Raw genomic sequence first — 15,114 nt, forward strand, 5'->3', positions numbered from 1 at the left:
TTGATAAATTGCTTTCTTTTTCTTTAGGTAGATACCCAGTAGTGAGCTTGCTGGATCAAATGGTAGTTCTATTTTTAGTTTTTTGACAAATCTCTATACTATTTTCCGTAGTGGTTGTACTAGCTTATATTCCCAACAGTGTATAAGGGTTCATTTTTCCTGGCTGGGTGTGGTGGCTCACGCCTGTAATCCCAGCACTTTGGGAGACTGAGGCAGGTGGATCACCGGAGGTCAGGAGTTTGAGACCAGCCTGACCAACATGGTGAAAGCCTGTCTCTATGAAAAATACAAAAATTGTCCGGGTGTGGTGGCAGACGCCTGTACTCCCAGCTACTAGGGAGGCTGAGGCAGGAGAATCACTTGGACCCAAGAGGCAGAGGTTGCAGTAAGCCAAGATTGCACCATTGCACTCCAGCCTGGGTGGACTCTGTCTCAAAAAAAAAAAAAAAAAAAGAGTTCCTTTTTTCCACATCCTCACCAACAACTTTTATTTTTTGCCTTTTTAATAATAGCCATTCTGACTAGGGTAAGATGATATGTCATTGTGTTTTTGACTTGCCTTTCTCCGATGACCAGTGATGCTGAGTATTTTCTTTTCATATATTTGTTGACCATTTGTATGCAAAATGTCTATTCATGCCCTTTGCCCCCCGCCTTTTTTTTTTTTTTTTTTTTTTGAGACAGTCTCTTGTCACCCAGGCTGGAATGCAATGGCTCAATCTCGGCTCACTGCAACCTCCATCTCCTGGGTTCAAGCAATTTTCCTGCCTCAGCCTCCCATGTGGCTGGGATTACAGGCATCTGCCACCACGCCTGGCTAATTTTTGTATATTTTAGTAGAGATGGGGTTTCACCATGTTGGCCAGGCTGGTCTTAAACTCCTGAGCTCAAGTGATCCACCTGCCTAGGCCTCCCAAAGTGCTGGGATTACAGACATGAGCCACTGCAGGCAGCCTTTTTTTTTTTTTTTTTTTTTTGAGATGAAGTCTGGCTCTGTTGCCCAGGCTGGGAGTGCAGTGGCGTGATCTTGGCTCACCGCAACCTCCACCTCCCGGATTCAAGCTTTTCTCCTGCCTCAGCCTCCTGAGTAGCTAGGATGACAGGTGCGTGCCACTGCACCCAGCTAATTTTTTGTATTTTTAGTAGAGACAGGGTTTCACCATGTTGGTCAGGTTGGTCTTAAACTCCTGGTAAACTCCTTAAACTCAGGTAATCCGCTCACCTCGGCTTCCCAAAGTACTAGGATTATAGGCATGAGCCACCACACCCAGCCATTTTTTTTTTTTTTCAGTAGTTGACGTCTCACTCTGTCACCAACGCTGGAGTGCAGTGGTGTGATCTTACTGCAGCCTTGAACTCCTGGGCTCAAGGGAGCCTCCAAAGTAGCTGAGTCTACAAGCATGTGAGCCACCATGCCCAGCTAATCTTTACTCGTTTTATTTATTTATTTATTTATTTATTTATTTATTTATTTATTTTTGAGACGGAATTTAGCTCTTGTTGCCCAGGCTGGAATGCAATGGTGCGATCTCGGCTCACCGCAACCTCTGCCTCCCGGGTTCAAGCGATTCTCCTGCCTCAGGCTCCCGAGTAGCTGGGATCACAGGCATCAGCCACCACGTCTGGCTAATTTTGTATTTTTAGTAGAGACGGGGTTTCTCCATGTTGGTCAGGCTGGTCTTAAACTCCCGACCTCAGATGATCCGCCCGCCTCGGCCTCCCAAAGTGCCCCTCACATTACAGATGTGAGTCACCGCCGGGCCAGGTTTCTCAGTTTCTATAATGAGCACATATTCCTTTGATACAGGACTAAGAAACCTCATAAATATCATTGAAGAAAAAAACCTAAATGTTCTTTTCCCCCAGTCTTTCCTTTCTCCCTTAGGGAGGATGGGGTTCCCATGTGTTTGGTGGTGCTGTGGGGTCCCCAGCAGTCTACAGAGAGAGAGAGCAGGCAGGTCTTGCTCAGGTGAGGCACCCTGATAGCAATTGTAGATCCAGGCAGGGATCCAAGAGTGTAGCTAGAGCCAGCAGAGGCGGCTTCCTGGAGGCAGAGGCAGTGAAGCTGACCTGGAAGGGTGATGAAGTTGGCACAAGACAGGAATCTGCTCTGCCTGCTCCCTCACTGAGAACTGCCTGCCCTGAGCTGGACTTCAGCAGTGCTCTTCCTGAAGTGGGTCTCCTCCCCCCTCAAGAGAGTCTGAGGTTGCAGGCCGGGAAGTTGGAACTTAGATTCCTAGGGTCACCTGTTGGAAAGGGGCCCGAGAGGTCATCTGATTTTCCACGCAAGTAGGAGCTATGGAAGGTTTAAGGCAGAGTGTTTTCCCCCATCAATAAGAATGTATCCTAGTTTCCATGCACAGGTGTGTCTCATTGGACCCTCAAGAGAGTCCTGGTAAATACATTGTTTTAAATATTATTGTTACCTTTTTCAAAAGAGGAAAGTGAGGCCCAAAGTGGTCAAACGGATAAGGTTTTCCTCAGGGTATACACAAAGGTGAATAAAAAAATCTCTGGATAGACTGGGCACGGTGGCTCTCACCTGTAATCCCAGTACTTTGGGAGGCAGAGGTGGGCAGATCACTTGAGGTCAGGAGTTCGAGACCAGCCTGGCCAGCATGGTGAGACCCCCCCCCGCCCCCGTCTCTACTAAAAATATAAAAACTAGCCGGGCATGGTGGCACATGCCTGTAATCCCAGCTACTCAGGAGGCTGAGGCAGGAGAAACGATTGAACTCAAGAGGTGCAGGTTGTGGCGAGATGAGATGGTGCCACTGCACTCCAGCCTGGACAACAGAGCAAGACTCCCTCTCAAAAAAAAAAAAAATCTCTGTATACATTCACATCAACACTGAGATGCTGTCACTCACGCTGGTGCTCACACCACACACACACACACACACACACTCTCTCTCTTTCACCTTCACAGCTGTCCTTCCCAGCTTTGGTGGGAGTTGGCTGTGACTAGAGCTGTCAGGCCTCTGTAAAGTCTTCTTGACTGAGTCTCTATGAGCAGAGTGGGGCCAAGAAGCCACCCCAACCCCCACCCCCGGGCAGCCTGGCCGCCCTGGCCCTGCCCACACAGCCTGCCCTGAGGCATGCTGAGATCCTAGTCTGTGTCAGGGCTGTCCATCTGCCTTGGTGCTCATCACCTTGACACGAACAGGCCTCAAGGTGGGCGGCCCTAGGTTGAGGACTTTGAAGGGAAGTTGCCCCAGGGGTGGGGGAGGCTCCAGGCTCTGGTGGCCTCGTTAAGGATGGGTCACATGTGATGGAAAACAGGTCTGGGTCAGGAAAGAATTGCCTTCCTGGGAGTTACTGATTAACCACAGGGGCCAGTGACTATTTGAGAACACTGAGGAGGCGGAGGTCTCCTGGGGCATGGGGTTCTAACTCCCACCCCAGGGCCACCTTGAATGTACACAGGGGAGGTCTGGTACTTCTATGGCCTGAAGGGTCACTGAGGGGCAGAGAGATGGGAGAGATCTAGTGGAGCCCCAAGAGGCATGTGGGGTAGGCAGGGCTCTGGAGGACACGGGAGTTAGATTAGGAGAGTGGCGGGGGCGCAGGGAAGGGGAGGAGCCAGTTCAGAGGGTGGAAGGGGAGTGGAGCACAGAGGCCTGGTTTGGTTCAGAGCTCGCTCTAGGAAATGCCTGCCTGTGTGTCTGTCTCTCCCATTACACTAGGGCTTTTTTTTTTTTTTTTTTTGAGACAGTCTTGCTCTGTCGCCCAGGTTGGAGTGCAGTGGCGCGATCTCGGCTCACTGAAACCTCCGCTCACTGCAACCTCTGCCTCCCGGGTTCAAGCTATTCTCTGCCTCAGCCTGCCGAGTAGCTGGGATTACAAGCACCCACTACCACGCCCAGCTAATTTTTGCATTTTTAGTAGAGACGGGGTTTCACAATCTTGGCCAGGCTGGTCTTGAACTCCTGACCTTGTGATCCACCTGCCTTAGCCTCCCAAAGTGCTGGGATTACAGGTATGAGCCACCACACCCGGTCCAAACTGGGGTTCTTAAGGACAACATTGCCTCTCCCTCTGAGACAGGTCCTCAGGGCAGAGCTAGACTTCCCCATAGGCTTATGTGACCCCCCAGGCTGGGGCCCCCTTACAAGGGAACCTGGCAGAGGTGAGCCAACAAAACAGCCAGAGATGCAGACACAGAAGAGGGCTCGCTTTATTGAGAAAACAGAAGGTTGGGTCCTTCGTACCAAGATGGAGCCTGGGGTAGGCAAAAAGCCTGAAAACAAGGCTTTGAGTTAAGCTTCCTTTTTCACATGCCCGCCTCCTTGCCCCCAGTTGGGGCAGCTCCATTACAGACCCCCAGACATGCTTTTCCCTGTCTCTGGGCAAATGCCCAGTGGATTTTACCAATAGATGTCTGTTTCTGGGACCCAGGAACACGAGGGAAGTGTCTCAGTTCTTTTCCAGGATGGCAGAGGCTTCAGAACCATCAACTCCTACCCCTCCATCGTGCAGAGGCCCAGAGAGGGACAGAGACCTGCCCAACGTCACAGCAACGAAGTGGACAATGAAGATTCAAAACCACATTTGCTGTCTCCTCAGTCCCAGAGGAGCTTCTAGATGAGCCCCATTATAGGGGGGTATTTGCACCGGCACCTGCCAAGGGACTCCATCCCCGTGATGCAGGTGGTCTGGGACCTTCTTCCTTTCCAGGCTGTCCCTTCCTCTTGGGTCCTGAGAGGGCAGTCCTGGTGAGGGCAGGAGAGGACAGCATGGCTAAGGAGCTTGGGGAGAAGATGTCCTCTTGAGAAACTGCTTTCCAGCACATGTTGTCCCACCTTCTGAAACTCAAGGAGATGGTTAAAAGAGAAAAGCCTTGCTCCGGACCCACCTGCAACATGAAGAACCATGGGTTGGACCGGGCATACTGGCTCACGCCCGTAATCCCAACACTTTGGGAGGCCGAGATGGGCAGATCACTTGAGGTCAGGAGTTCAAGGCCAGCCTGGCCAACATGGCGAAACCCCGTCTCTACTAAAAATACGAAATTAGCCGGGCACGTGCCTGTAATCCCAGCTATTCAGCAGGTTGAGGCAGGAGAATCGCTTGAACCCGGGTGGCGGAGGTTGCAGTGAGTCAAGATCTCACCATTGCACTTCAGCCCGGGTAACAGAGTGAGACTCTGTCTTAAAAAAAAAAAAAAAAGAAAAAAGAAAGAAAAGAAAAGAAAGAAAAAAAGAAGCATGGGTTGATGCAGGCATGACCTAAAACATTAGATAACATGAAAAAAGCTGCATTTGTTGGGCACTTACTATGCACCAGGAACGTTGTTCATTCACTCAGTAGATAACTACTATGTGCCCACTTGCATCTCCTGGGAACACTTTCATGACCAAAACAGACAAGGTCCTTCACTCATAGCCTCTTTCTGAATCTTCTCAACTTCTCACCAGGTAAGTGCTGTCATCCATGATTGAGAAATAGCTCAGAGTGAAATGACATGCCCAAGGTCACATGGCAATGACGTGGCAGTCAGTCAGAAAATTATCAAACAAGCAGGATTTCCAAGGCAAGGAGGAAACGGATGGGAAGAGGGATCTACCAAGGTTACAGCAGTTTTTTGAACAACTGGCACATGCCTCTGCTGCCAACATGATGAGGCGCAGAACCCAGCACAGGGAGTGCTCAGCCCGTGACTGTGAGCTAGAGGTGAGAGTCTCCTGAGGGTCCTCGGTGTACTCAGAGAGTTTCCTCTCAGGGGGCAGGAGGAGGAAAGCAGAGTAAGTGGACTTGAAGGACCAGAGATGGGATCCTAGCTGGGCGAATCACTGAGAAGCCATGTGGTCTTGGGCTCCCTTCTCTGAGCCTCCGTTTCCCCATCTGTAAAATGGAGGTAATGATACTAACGCCTACCTCATCATCATGCTGTGAAGATTAAATGAGTTACGCCATAGAAGTGCTGTACATTACCCATTGATAATGTCTCAGTGGCCTCTCGCTGAAATGGAGTGTGACAGAGTACCACACTCTGAAACGGCTCATCCCCACGCTCGTCTCGTGCTGGGGCTAGAACCCGGGCAACCTCACAGCGCCATGCTCTACTGCATCACTACGTCCACCTCGAGGGCCCCCTCCAGCTCCTTTCTAAGCCCCATTTTGAATTCTCAAGCTGCCTGCAGCCTGAGCCACACAGCCAGCTGTCACCCAACTCTCAACATCTGCAAGCTCAGCGTGGGGCGGCCAGATCCTGATTTGCTCCTGTCACTCCTCCCAGCTTCCAGCACTCCTTCTAGTGTGGGGCCCAGCAGTGAAATAAAAGAATAAATACATGATGAAAGAGAGGCATGTGTACGTGTTTTGTGTGTGAGTGCAGGGGCCAGGATCTGGGTGCCAGGGAGGGGGGTGGTCACTTCCTAGGGGCTTTGGGCCTCTGGGGACCGGCTCCAGTCTGGATCTGCAGCAGGTGCTAGAGGGAGCTGGCAGCCAGTAGTCATGCCTTAGGCGAGGAATCTGCCGCTGACACAAAGAGAGGGCTGACCTTTGGACAGAGACCCAGCAGGCGCCCAGCCTGGACTGTTGTTCTTCCAAGTCCTCTCAGGGTGCTAGTGGGCCCTCTCCAACCTGAAGAGCATTTCTTTTATTTTATTTATTATTATTTTTTTAGACAGAGTCTCACTCTGTTGCCCAGGCTGGAGTGCAAGTGGCGTGATCTCGGCTCACTGCAAGCTCCGCCTCCTGGGTTCAAGCGATTCTCCTGCCTCAGCCTCCTGAGTAGCTGGTATTACAGGCGCGGGCCACCATGCCCGGCTAATTTTTGTGTTTTTAGTAGAGACGGGGTTTCACCATGTTGGTCAGGCTGGTCTTGAACTCCTGACCTCGTGATCCGCCCGCCTTGGCCTCCCAAAGTGCTAGGATTACAGGCGTGAGCCACTGCACCCGGCCCTTGAGGAGCATTTCTAATTCCAAGCCCAGCAAGCCTCCTTAGAGCAGCTGCCTCTGGCACCTGCGTAATTATCAGAGAATAATCCTGTATCAAGGCCCCACTATGTGCCAGGCACTTTGGTGGCACTTTGCTCACCATCTCTCTAGCTTTCAGAGAGGGCTCATGGAGGTGAAGTGACTTGCCTAAGATCACATTGCTAGCACGTGGCCAAGAATTCGGCAAAGTTAGGACTCTTATTAAGTGAAACTGATGGTCATATTAGAGATGGACCAATTCCCACATCTCACCTCTAGAAGGAAACAGAAGCTCAGAGAGGGCAAATCCCTTGTCTAGGTCACACAGCCAGTTAGCTTGAGAGCTGGGATTTGATCCAGGCTTGGGGACTGCCTGGGCCATGTAAAACACTAAACTGGAGGGTTCCCATCACCCTCCTGCCCTCCCTACTCCCATCCTCTCTTATGACACTTGACATTATCCATCACTCCCTCCCCCTGGGAACGCCCTCCTCCTCCAGTTTCCATGGTAGCACATTCTCCCCATCCTCCTCCTGCTTCTCTGGCAGCTTCTCACTCTTCATGGTGGCTCCTGAGCCAGGAAGCAGGAGGATCCCGAAGCCGGATCTCCAGTCTCTCCTCTCTCTCCATCGCTAGCCCTGATAGCTCACCTACTCTTCCCTGTAGGTCTCTAGCTCTGACCCTGAACGCTGGCTCCACTTTTAAGCAGCAACTGCCACTTACCATGTACTTAGAGTTTACTTATGTTCTGGGCCTTATCCTATACATACATTAAATCCTCACAACCATCCATGAAGGAAGTCCACTCTACAGATGAGGAAACTGAGGCTCAGAGAGGGAAAGCCAAGATCTGATTCCAGCCTTAACCACTACTTCTTCTGCATCGAGACGAGGTATGAGAGCTGGGCACAGTGGCTCACACCTGTAAACCCAGTACTTTGGGAGGCAGGAGAATTGCTTGAGGATAGAAGTTCAAGACTAGTCTGGACAACACAGAAACACTCTGGTCTCTATTTTTTAAAAAAAGGCTGGGCTCGGTGGCTTACGCTTGTAATCCTAGGACTTTGGGAAGCTGAGGCGGGCAGATCCCCTGAGGTCAGGAGTTCAAGGCCAGCTTGGCCAACATGGTGAAACCCAGTCTCTACTAAAAATACAAATATTAGCTGGGCTGTGGTGATGCGTGCCTGTAATCCCAGCTACTCAGGAGGCTGAGGTAGGAGGATCACTTGAGCCCAGGAGTTTGAGACTGCAGTGAGCTATGATTGCACCACTGTACTTGCACTCCAGACTGGGCAACAGAGCAAGACACTGTCTCAAAAAAAAAAAAAAAAAAAGATGAAGAAGGGATCTGAAACAGTAGGACATCTTGAAATCAGGGGCAAAAACTTTCCTCCCTCCTCCTGGAGAGAGAGAAATGGAAATTTTGGGGGAAACAGACGTACTCTGCAGTTTTGAGAACCCTGTGACGATCTAGAATTACACTGTCAATTTAGAGCTTTAAAATGCACCATGCACAGTACATTCTGAAACGTGAAGATTTGGAGAGCTTCAGGAGGAACAAAAGTTCATGGGAAATTGCCCGTTTCCTTTAGATTTTTCCATTTGGTTTTAGGTCTTCAAAAACCTCATTCTGGGGTTCCAGCTTCTAAGGCCTTTCTACTTCACTGATGCCTGGAATTAACTGGAAACATGGACCCTGGAATTCCAGGGACCCAAGTTCTGCCACTATGAACAGGCCCTGTGACTTAGGAGCAAGTAGCCTGACCTCTCAGCCTCGGCTCTCTTTGTCCTCAATGGGGATAACACTACTTCCTCACCAGGCTGTCCTGAGGATCAGGATGCACACAAGTGCCTGATGCACACAAGGCACTTGGCAGAGAGCCTGGCACACAGAAGAGCTCAGTTAAGCCCCATGCTCTAGCTGCACCCAACTTATTGGGTTTACCAAGCATTTAAAGATCCCCACGTGTCCACACACGCGATTTCCTCTTCTTGGTGGCCAACTCCTATTCATCCTTCAGGGCCCCCGACCCTCTTCCTCCTCTTACAGAATTGCTACGAACATGTGTTTCAGTGAAAAGCTAGAAAAGGCACTTCCCCATGACACCCTCCCTAGGACTCCCTGTCACTGCACTTATCACACTGAGGTGCAATCATCTGTTGATGCTTTATGTCCCAGCACTGGCTCAGGCTTTCTGAGGGCAGGGCCGAGGCTGACTCATTTCCAAGTCCTGACGCCCAGAGTGCATGCCCGGCATGAAGTAGATTTCAATACAAGTTGGCACTACCTTAAACACACGTGGTCTGGACCCAGGCCCTGCTGACCCCAGGACAGATTTATGTATCAGAAGGGGCAAAATCCAGCCAGATCTGTTACAGACACAGGAGATGGCAGTGAGTGGGCTTCAGGCAGCCTTGAAACAGGCCTATCCTGGGAGCGGACACAGTCCCTGCAGGGAGAGTAAACAGCCTGACTCCGGTGTCACCTCTTTCAGGAGTCTTCCCCAGTTCCTAGATTTTCCCCTTTTTCTGCCATACCCCCAGAGCATTCACAGGGGGAGCCCCTGACGAGGAGAAGTGTCTCCTGCCATGCTGATGACCTCCCACCCTCAGACACAGGGGTCTCTGTGGTCACAGGGTAGTGACAGTGATCTAGGTGGCTTGGGATCCCAGGTCACAGTGGCTTGGCAGGCTGGATGTGAGTGCTGGGCACGGCCCCACATCTTTCCAGGACCCAGGGAAGCCATTTCCCAAAGGAGGCACATCCCCAGGTCTAGGGTTGCTGGGAGCCTCATCCTGAGAAGGGGGCTGTGCTTTGCCCTCCAAGGGCATCCCTTCCCCCTAATGTGCCCAAAGCCCCTCTTGGTGCCTAAGTCCCTAGCCCCCTGCATGCTATTCAGTCCCTGCTGGAGTGACAGCCTCCCAGCTTTTGTTCCAAAGACATGGTTGTCAAAAGGAAAAGAAGTATATTGTTTCTTTTTCTTTTTTCTTTTGTTTGAGACAAAGACGTCAATTTCTTTCCATCTGTCCCAAAAAAGGAAGAAAATTAAATTTGTTTTTACAAGGATGTCAGCACACTGCTTCAATAGGGAGTCAGGGGTGCATTACTGAGGCAGTGTTGGTGAGGGAGGGGAGAGCAGTGGGGGGAGAGGAGATGAGGCACGGGGGAGGTACAGGGAACAAGGACAGACACTGATATTCTGGGAAGCAAAGATCCAGGAGTGCCTGAATAAAATGCCAAACCAATGAAGAGAGAAACTTCTACACCCAACTCCAGGTGGATGCCACTCTCAGCAGCATGAAGGGGGCAGCTAGGCTGGAGCAGGTGGGGAACCTGGGGAGCCTGCTGAGGGGAAAGGCAGAGGGGGACGCACACTGATGTCGGCATTGCAGTTACAAAAGCTTCTCCCCCCAGTTCCTTCAAGGTCAGGTCCCCATATGGGCAGTTCCAGTTCACTGGAGTCATTGACACCAGACACATGGGTGCAGCCAGATGTTGGGAGAATGGAAGAGGATTTCATCCAGGTTCTTATCAGGGGCCCAGGACCCAGCATCAAGTGCGAACTGATGCTTCTCATACTCCATCCCCCACCCCCAAGAGTCCCAGGCACCACTTACCATTCACAGGATCTAAGTAGGTGGTCCTCTGTCCTCCAGTATCTGGGCCAGAGAAACTAGGGCCCTGAGTACCCACAAAAAGCATCCACCTTCCACTGGAAGACCTAACCTTGAAGCAGGAGCCCGCCTCTCTTCCTCCACCCACCCACCACCACTCCTTGCCACAGAGGTCCACTCCGGGCCTGAGTTTTCAAGATGGTTTTGGAAGCCTTCTCCTTCCCAAGCCTCTGGGCTCCCATTAGTACTCAGGTCTGGGGACCCTACCCCAACAAAGGTCCTGTCTTATTACCCTATCCTGGAGCAGCTGCCCCCTGCTCTGCTGTCCTGTCCCAAGGCCCACTGTGGCCACTTCGATTCTGAGGCATTCCTGCCCGTTCCAAGGAAATACACGACTGTCAAGGAGAGAAAAGGTATATTGTTTCTCTCTTTTCCTATCTCTTCCTCCCTCATTCTCCCTCTCTCTTTTTTTAGAGACAGGGTCTTGCTCTGTCCCCCAGGCTGGAGTGCAGTGGCACCACCATAGCTCACTGCAGCTTCAAACTCCTGGGATCAAGCGATCCTCTCACCTTCCAAGGAGCTGGGTCTGCAGGTGCAGAGCTGCCTGGCTAATTTTGTATTTTTTGTAGAGACAGGGTCTCTCATGTTGCCCAGACTAGTCTCAAACTCCTGGGCTCATGCTCATCCACCCGCCTCAGCCTCCCAAAGTGCTGGGATTACAGGCTTGAGCCACCACGCCTGGCCCCTCAGTCTTTTATATTCTATTTATAGAGGTGTCAAGTTGGACCTGGACCTCAGCGAGCCTTGCCCCTTGCTAGAACTCGGGGCTGGGACTGTATCCGAAATTGAGGCCACAGGTCCTTTGCACAGGCCCCCTCTCTAGTGACCAAATCTTGAGCTGTGGCCACACCCGGCTGTCCTGTCTCTGGGTCTCCCCTCACAGGAGGCGCCTCCCTACTATACAGAGACCCAGTCTGGCAGCTCAGTTTTCAAGCAACTGTCCCCACCACTGCCCCTCCTGGGTCCTGGGCCCGGACGCCCAACTCCAACAGTCCGGCTCCAAGCTAGAAACCGAGGCTGTCTCAAGGATGAAGCCCCGCCTCCCTGGAGATCCCCTGTTTAGGGACTCAGTTCCAGAGCCACAGGTCCAGCTCCTCCCCTGGAGTCACTGGCTTTCCCGCCCCACCTAGAGCCGTGGATGGGGCACCCAGCCCAGAGGCCCCGCGCTATTGATCTGCCCTCTGCCTCGCCCCAAACCAGCGGCCCACCCCATGCCCATCTCGCGGCCCGGCCTCGTCTCCAAAACAGAGGCCCCATCTGGCGATCCCAAGCCTCCGACCTTCTACTGCCCCATTCCACATCATGGCTCGCGCCTCCCACTGGGACTCATGTGGCCGCAGGGTCACTAGGGAGGAGCGTGCTGGGGGCCAGACCGCCTGGTCAGGCGGCGGCGCCACCGCCGGGACCGTCGGACGGGGTGCAGGCGGTGACCCGCTCGCGGGCCGTGGCTTCGCGGGCGCGGCTGAAGCTGCTGGGGTCCGGGCGGCCACAGGGCTTGCGGCAGAGCTGGCGGAAGCAGCGCTTGAAGTTCTCGTCAAGGAAGGCGTAGAGCACGGGGTTGAGACTGCTATTGGCGTAGCCCAGAGCGATGCACAGGTGCAGCGCGGCCACCACCAGCGGGTCGCGCCGGTCGATATCCACCAGCGTCCAGACGATGACGAATATGTGGATGGGCGCCCAACACACCACGAAGGCGCCCACCACCACCAGCACCATCCGCGTGATGCGCCGTAGGCTGCGGTCCTTCTCCTTGGAGCCCGACAGCAGGCGCACACTGCGCAGGCGCAGCAGCATGAGGCCGTAGCACACGGTGATGATGAGGATGGGCACCACGAAGGCGAAGAGGAACACGCAGATCTTGGTCACCGTGTCCCAGTACCAGCTGGGGCTGGGGAACTGGAGCATGCACACCACCGCCCCATCTGGGCCGCGGAAACAAGGAAAGACAGACGGGGTGAGGAGCCTGCGTGCCTAAGGGGCCCCCACCTGCTCACCCACCCTTCCAAGGCTTGGGCAAGTCCCACCACCTCCTCCCAGCCTTTGTTCAAGGGGATTCTTCTGTCTGGAATGTCCTCCTCAGATTCTGCACTTGGTGAACTCTTAGTCATCCTAAAAGACCCAGTAGGATTGGCCCTCGTCTGGGAGGTCCCCTATATTCTCTCCTGGCCCTTTTATCAGCCTTTGTGCCCATGGGTGGCAGTAATGAAATCATTTAGCTCAGCCCACTGAATGCCAGTCATTGCAGTAACTCAAAACACCCTGACCCATTTCCAAACTAGCTCCATTGGGAACAGGACTTCTAAGACAGACAACATGAGTTAGGAGCAGGACTCAGGCCCTACTACACAGTGTAAGGAAATTACTGAACCTCTTGGAGCTTCACTGGAGTGGGGCTAATGACAGTACCCACATCTCCAGGATTGTCGTGAGGATTAAATAGGCTAAGGCACCTAACGCATTTAGCACAGTGGGGTTCAAGCTCTTGGTGTACCCACAGGGAAGAGGGGCACATATGTGTGGGAGTCCAGGACTCAAAGATAGGGTCAGCCTCCCCAGAGGGAAGCAGGTCTCAGCTTAATTGCAAGAACCTCCTGGCCAGGCGTGGGGCTCACGCCTGTAATTCCAGCACTTTGGGAGGCTGAGGGAGGTGGACTGCTTAAGTCCAGGAGCTCGAGACCAGCCTGGGCAACATGGCGAAACCCCATCTCTACAAAAAAAAAAAAAAACATTAGCTGGGTAGGGTGGTGCACATCTGTAGTCCCAGCCACTTGGGGGCTGAGGTGGGAGGATCACTTGAGCACTGGAGGTTGAGGCTGCAGTAAGCTGGGACAGTGTCGCTGCACTCCAGCCTGGGTAACAGAGTGAGACCCTGTCTCAAAACAACAAAAACAAAACGAAACTTACTTCCTTCCTTCTCGGAGGAAAGCAGATTTCAGCTTAACTCAAGGACTTCCTTCTTGAGATAGGAAGGGTGCCCAGGATGAAATAAGCTCCTCATTCCTGGAGTGTGGGCTTGGGCCGGATGAACACCTTAGAGGGTGTTGTGGGATTCTGATACAGCCTTGAGGCTGGCCCAGGGGACTCCCAGGATGTCTTGGAATGCTAGGATTTAAGAAGCCACACAATGGACTTGAGGCTAAGAGGTGAGAAGGGGCTGGGGATCCACAGACAGAGTGGGTCCACAGGACATCAGGCTGGCAGGACCCCTAGAAAGAGCTGAGTCCAAGACCTTCATTGTATAGGAACCAGAACAGCACTTGTTCAAGATCACACAGCAAGTGGCCCACAGGTCCAATAAGTGCTGATGGCACACACTGGGAAAGTGTGTGCGTGAGGGATTGTGGAGTGAGGAGGCCCATCTGGTCCAGCCCCAGCAGGGATGCAATTAATGGCCTGTAAACTGAAGGCTGACAGTGAGGAATGGGGCTCTGCTGCTGAGTCAAGACCAATGACTCATAGGCCGTAAAAGGGCACCAGGGGCTCTGCCCTTGTGAGGGTCAAGGGTAACCAAGAAGCTTGTTCTCTCCCAACCACAGCAATGACCCTCTGCAAACTTCCACCCAAGGGACTAGAAGGAGCAACAGACCTGGGGGCAGGAACCCTAGGTTGCAGGCCAAATTCCACAAAATGCCTGGCTGTGTGACCCTAAGTAAACCACCTGACCTCTCTGACTCTGTTTTCCTACAGTCAAATGCAGGTAGGAGTCCCTGCCTTGTCTATCTCACAGGCTTAATCATTTAATAGCGGCTATTCATTGGGCCTTGGCGATGAGCCAGGACTTGTCCTAAGTATTCTACACATATCATCTCTTTTTTCTCAACATCTCATGCTATAGTGTGACTCAGAGAGGTTAGTTCCTGTGTCTGTGGTGCCCTTCTAAACAATAAACTTCCTTGCATTAAGGTGGGGCCATGTGACCAGCTGTCACTAGGAAGAGATGGGCCATAATTTTTTTTTTTTTTTTTTTTTTAAGACAAGTCTCGCTCTGTCGCCCAGGGGGAGTGCAGTGGCATGATCTCAGCTTACTGCAACTTCCGCCTCCCGGGTTCAAGTGATTCTCCTGCCTCAGCCTCCCAAAGAGCTGGGACTACAGGCACCTGCCACCAGGCCTGGCTAATTTTTTTTTTTTTTTTTTTTTTTTTTTTTTTTTTTTTAAGACAGAGTCTTGGCCGGGCGCGGTGGCTCAAGCCTGTAATCCCAGTACTTTGGGAGGCCGAGACGGGCGGATCACGAAGTCAGGAGATCGAGACCATCCTGGCTAACACGGTGAAACCCCGTCTCTACTAAAAAAAAAAATACAAAAAACTAGCCGGGCGAGGTGGCGGGCGCCTGTAGTCCCAGCTACTCCGGAGGCTGAGGCAGGAGAATGGCGTGAACCCAGGAGGCGGAGCTTGCAGTGAGCAGAGATCCGGCCACTGCACTCCAGCCTGGGTGACAGAGCGAGACTCCGTCTCAAAAAAAAAAAAAAAAAAGACAGAGTCTCGCTCTGTCACCCAGGCTGGAGTGCAGTGGCACAAT

The 15,114-nt window shown here is 52.3% G+C and overlaps 1 protein-coding gene across 2 annotated transcripts in view; it reads right to left on the reverse strand.

The window, feature by feature from the left end:
- Window positions 1-4,155: 4,155 nt before the first annotated feature.
- Window positions 4,156-15,114, reverse strand: part of LOC105494575 (opioid receptor delta 1) — a 95,589-nt gene continuing 84,630 nt past the window's right edge. For both annotated transcript variants that reach the window (XM_011763118.3, XM_011763117.2), the window contains exon 3: window positions 4,156-12,518. In XM_011763118.3, the coding sequence (XP_011761420.1) occupies window positions 11,977-12,518 (542 nt within the window). In that variant the 3' untranslated portion in view covers window positions 4,156-11,976. The remainder of the gene's footprint in view (window positions 12,519-15,114) is intronic.

The sequence above is a fragment of the Macaca nemestrina genome, chromosome 1 (assembly GCF_043159975.1).
Source record: "Macaca nemestrina isolate mMacNem1 chromosome 1, mMacNem.hap1, whole genome shotgun sequence".
Classification (NCBI taxonomy): domain Eukaryota; kingdom Metazoa; phylum Chordata; class Mammalia; order Primates; family Cercopithecidae; genus Macaca; species Macaca nemestrina.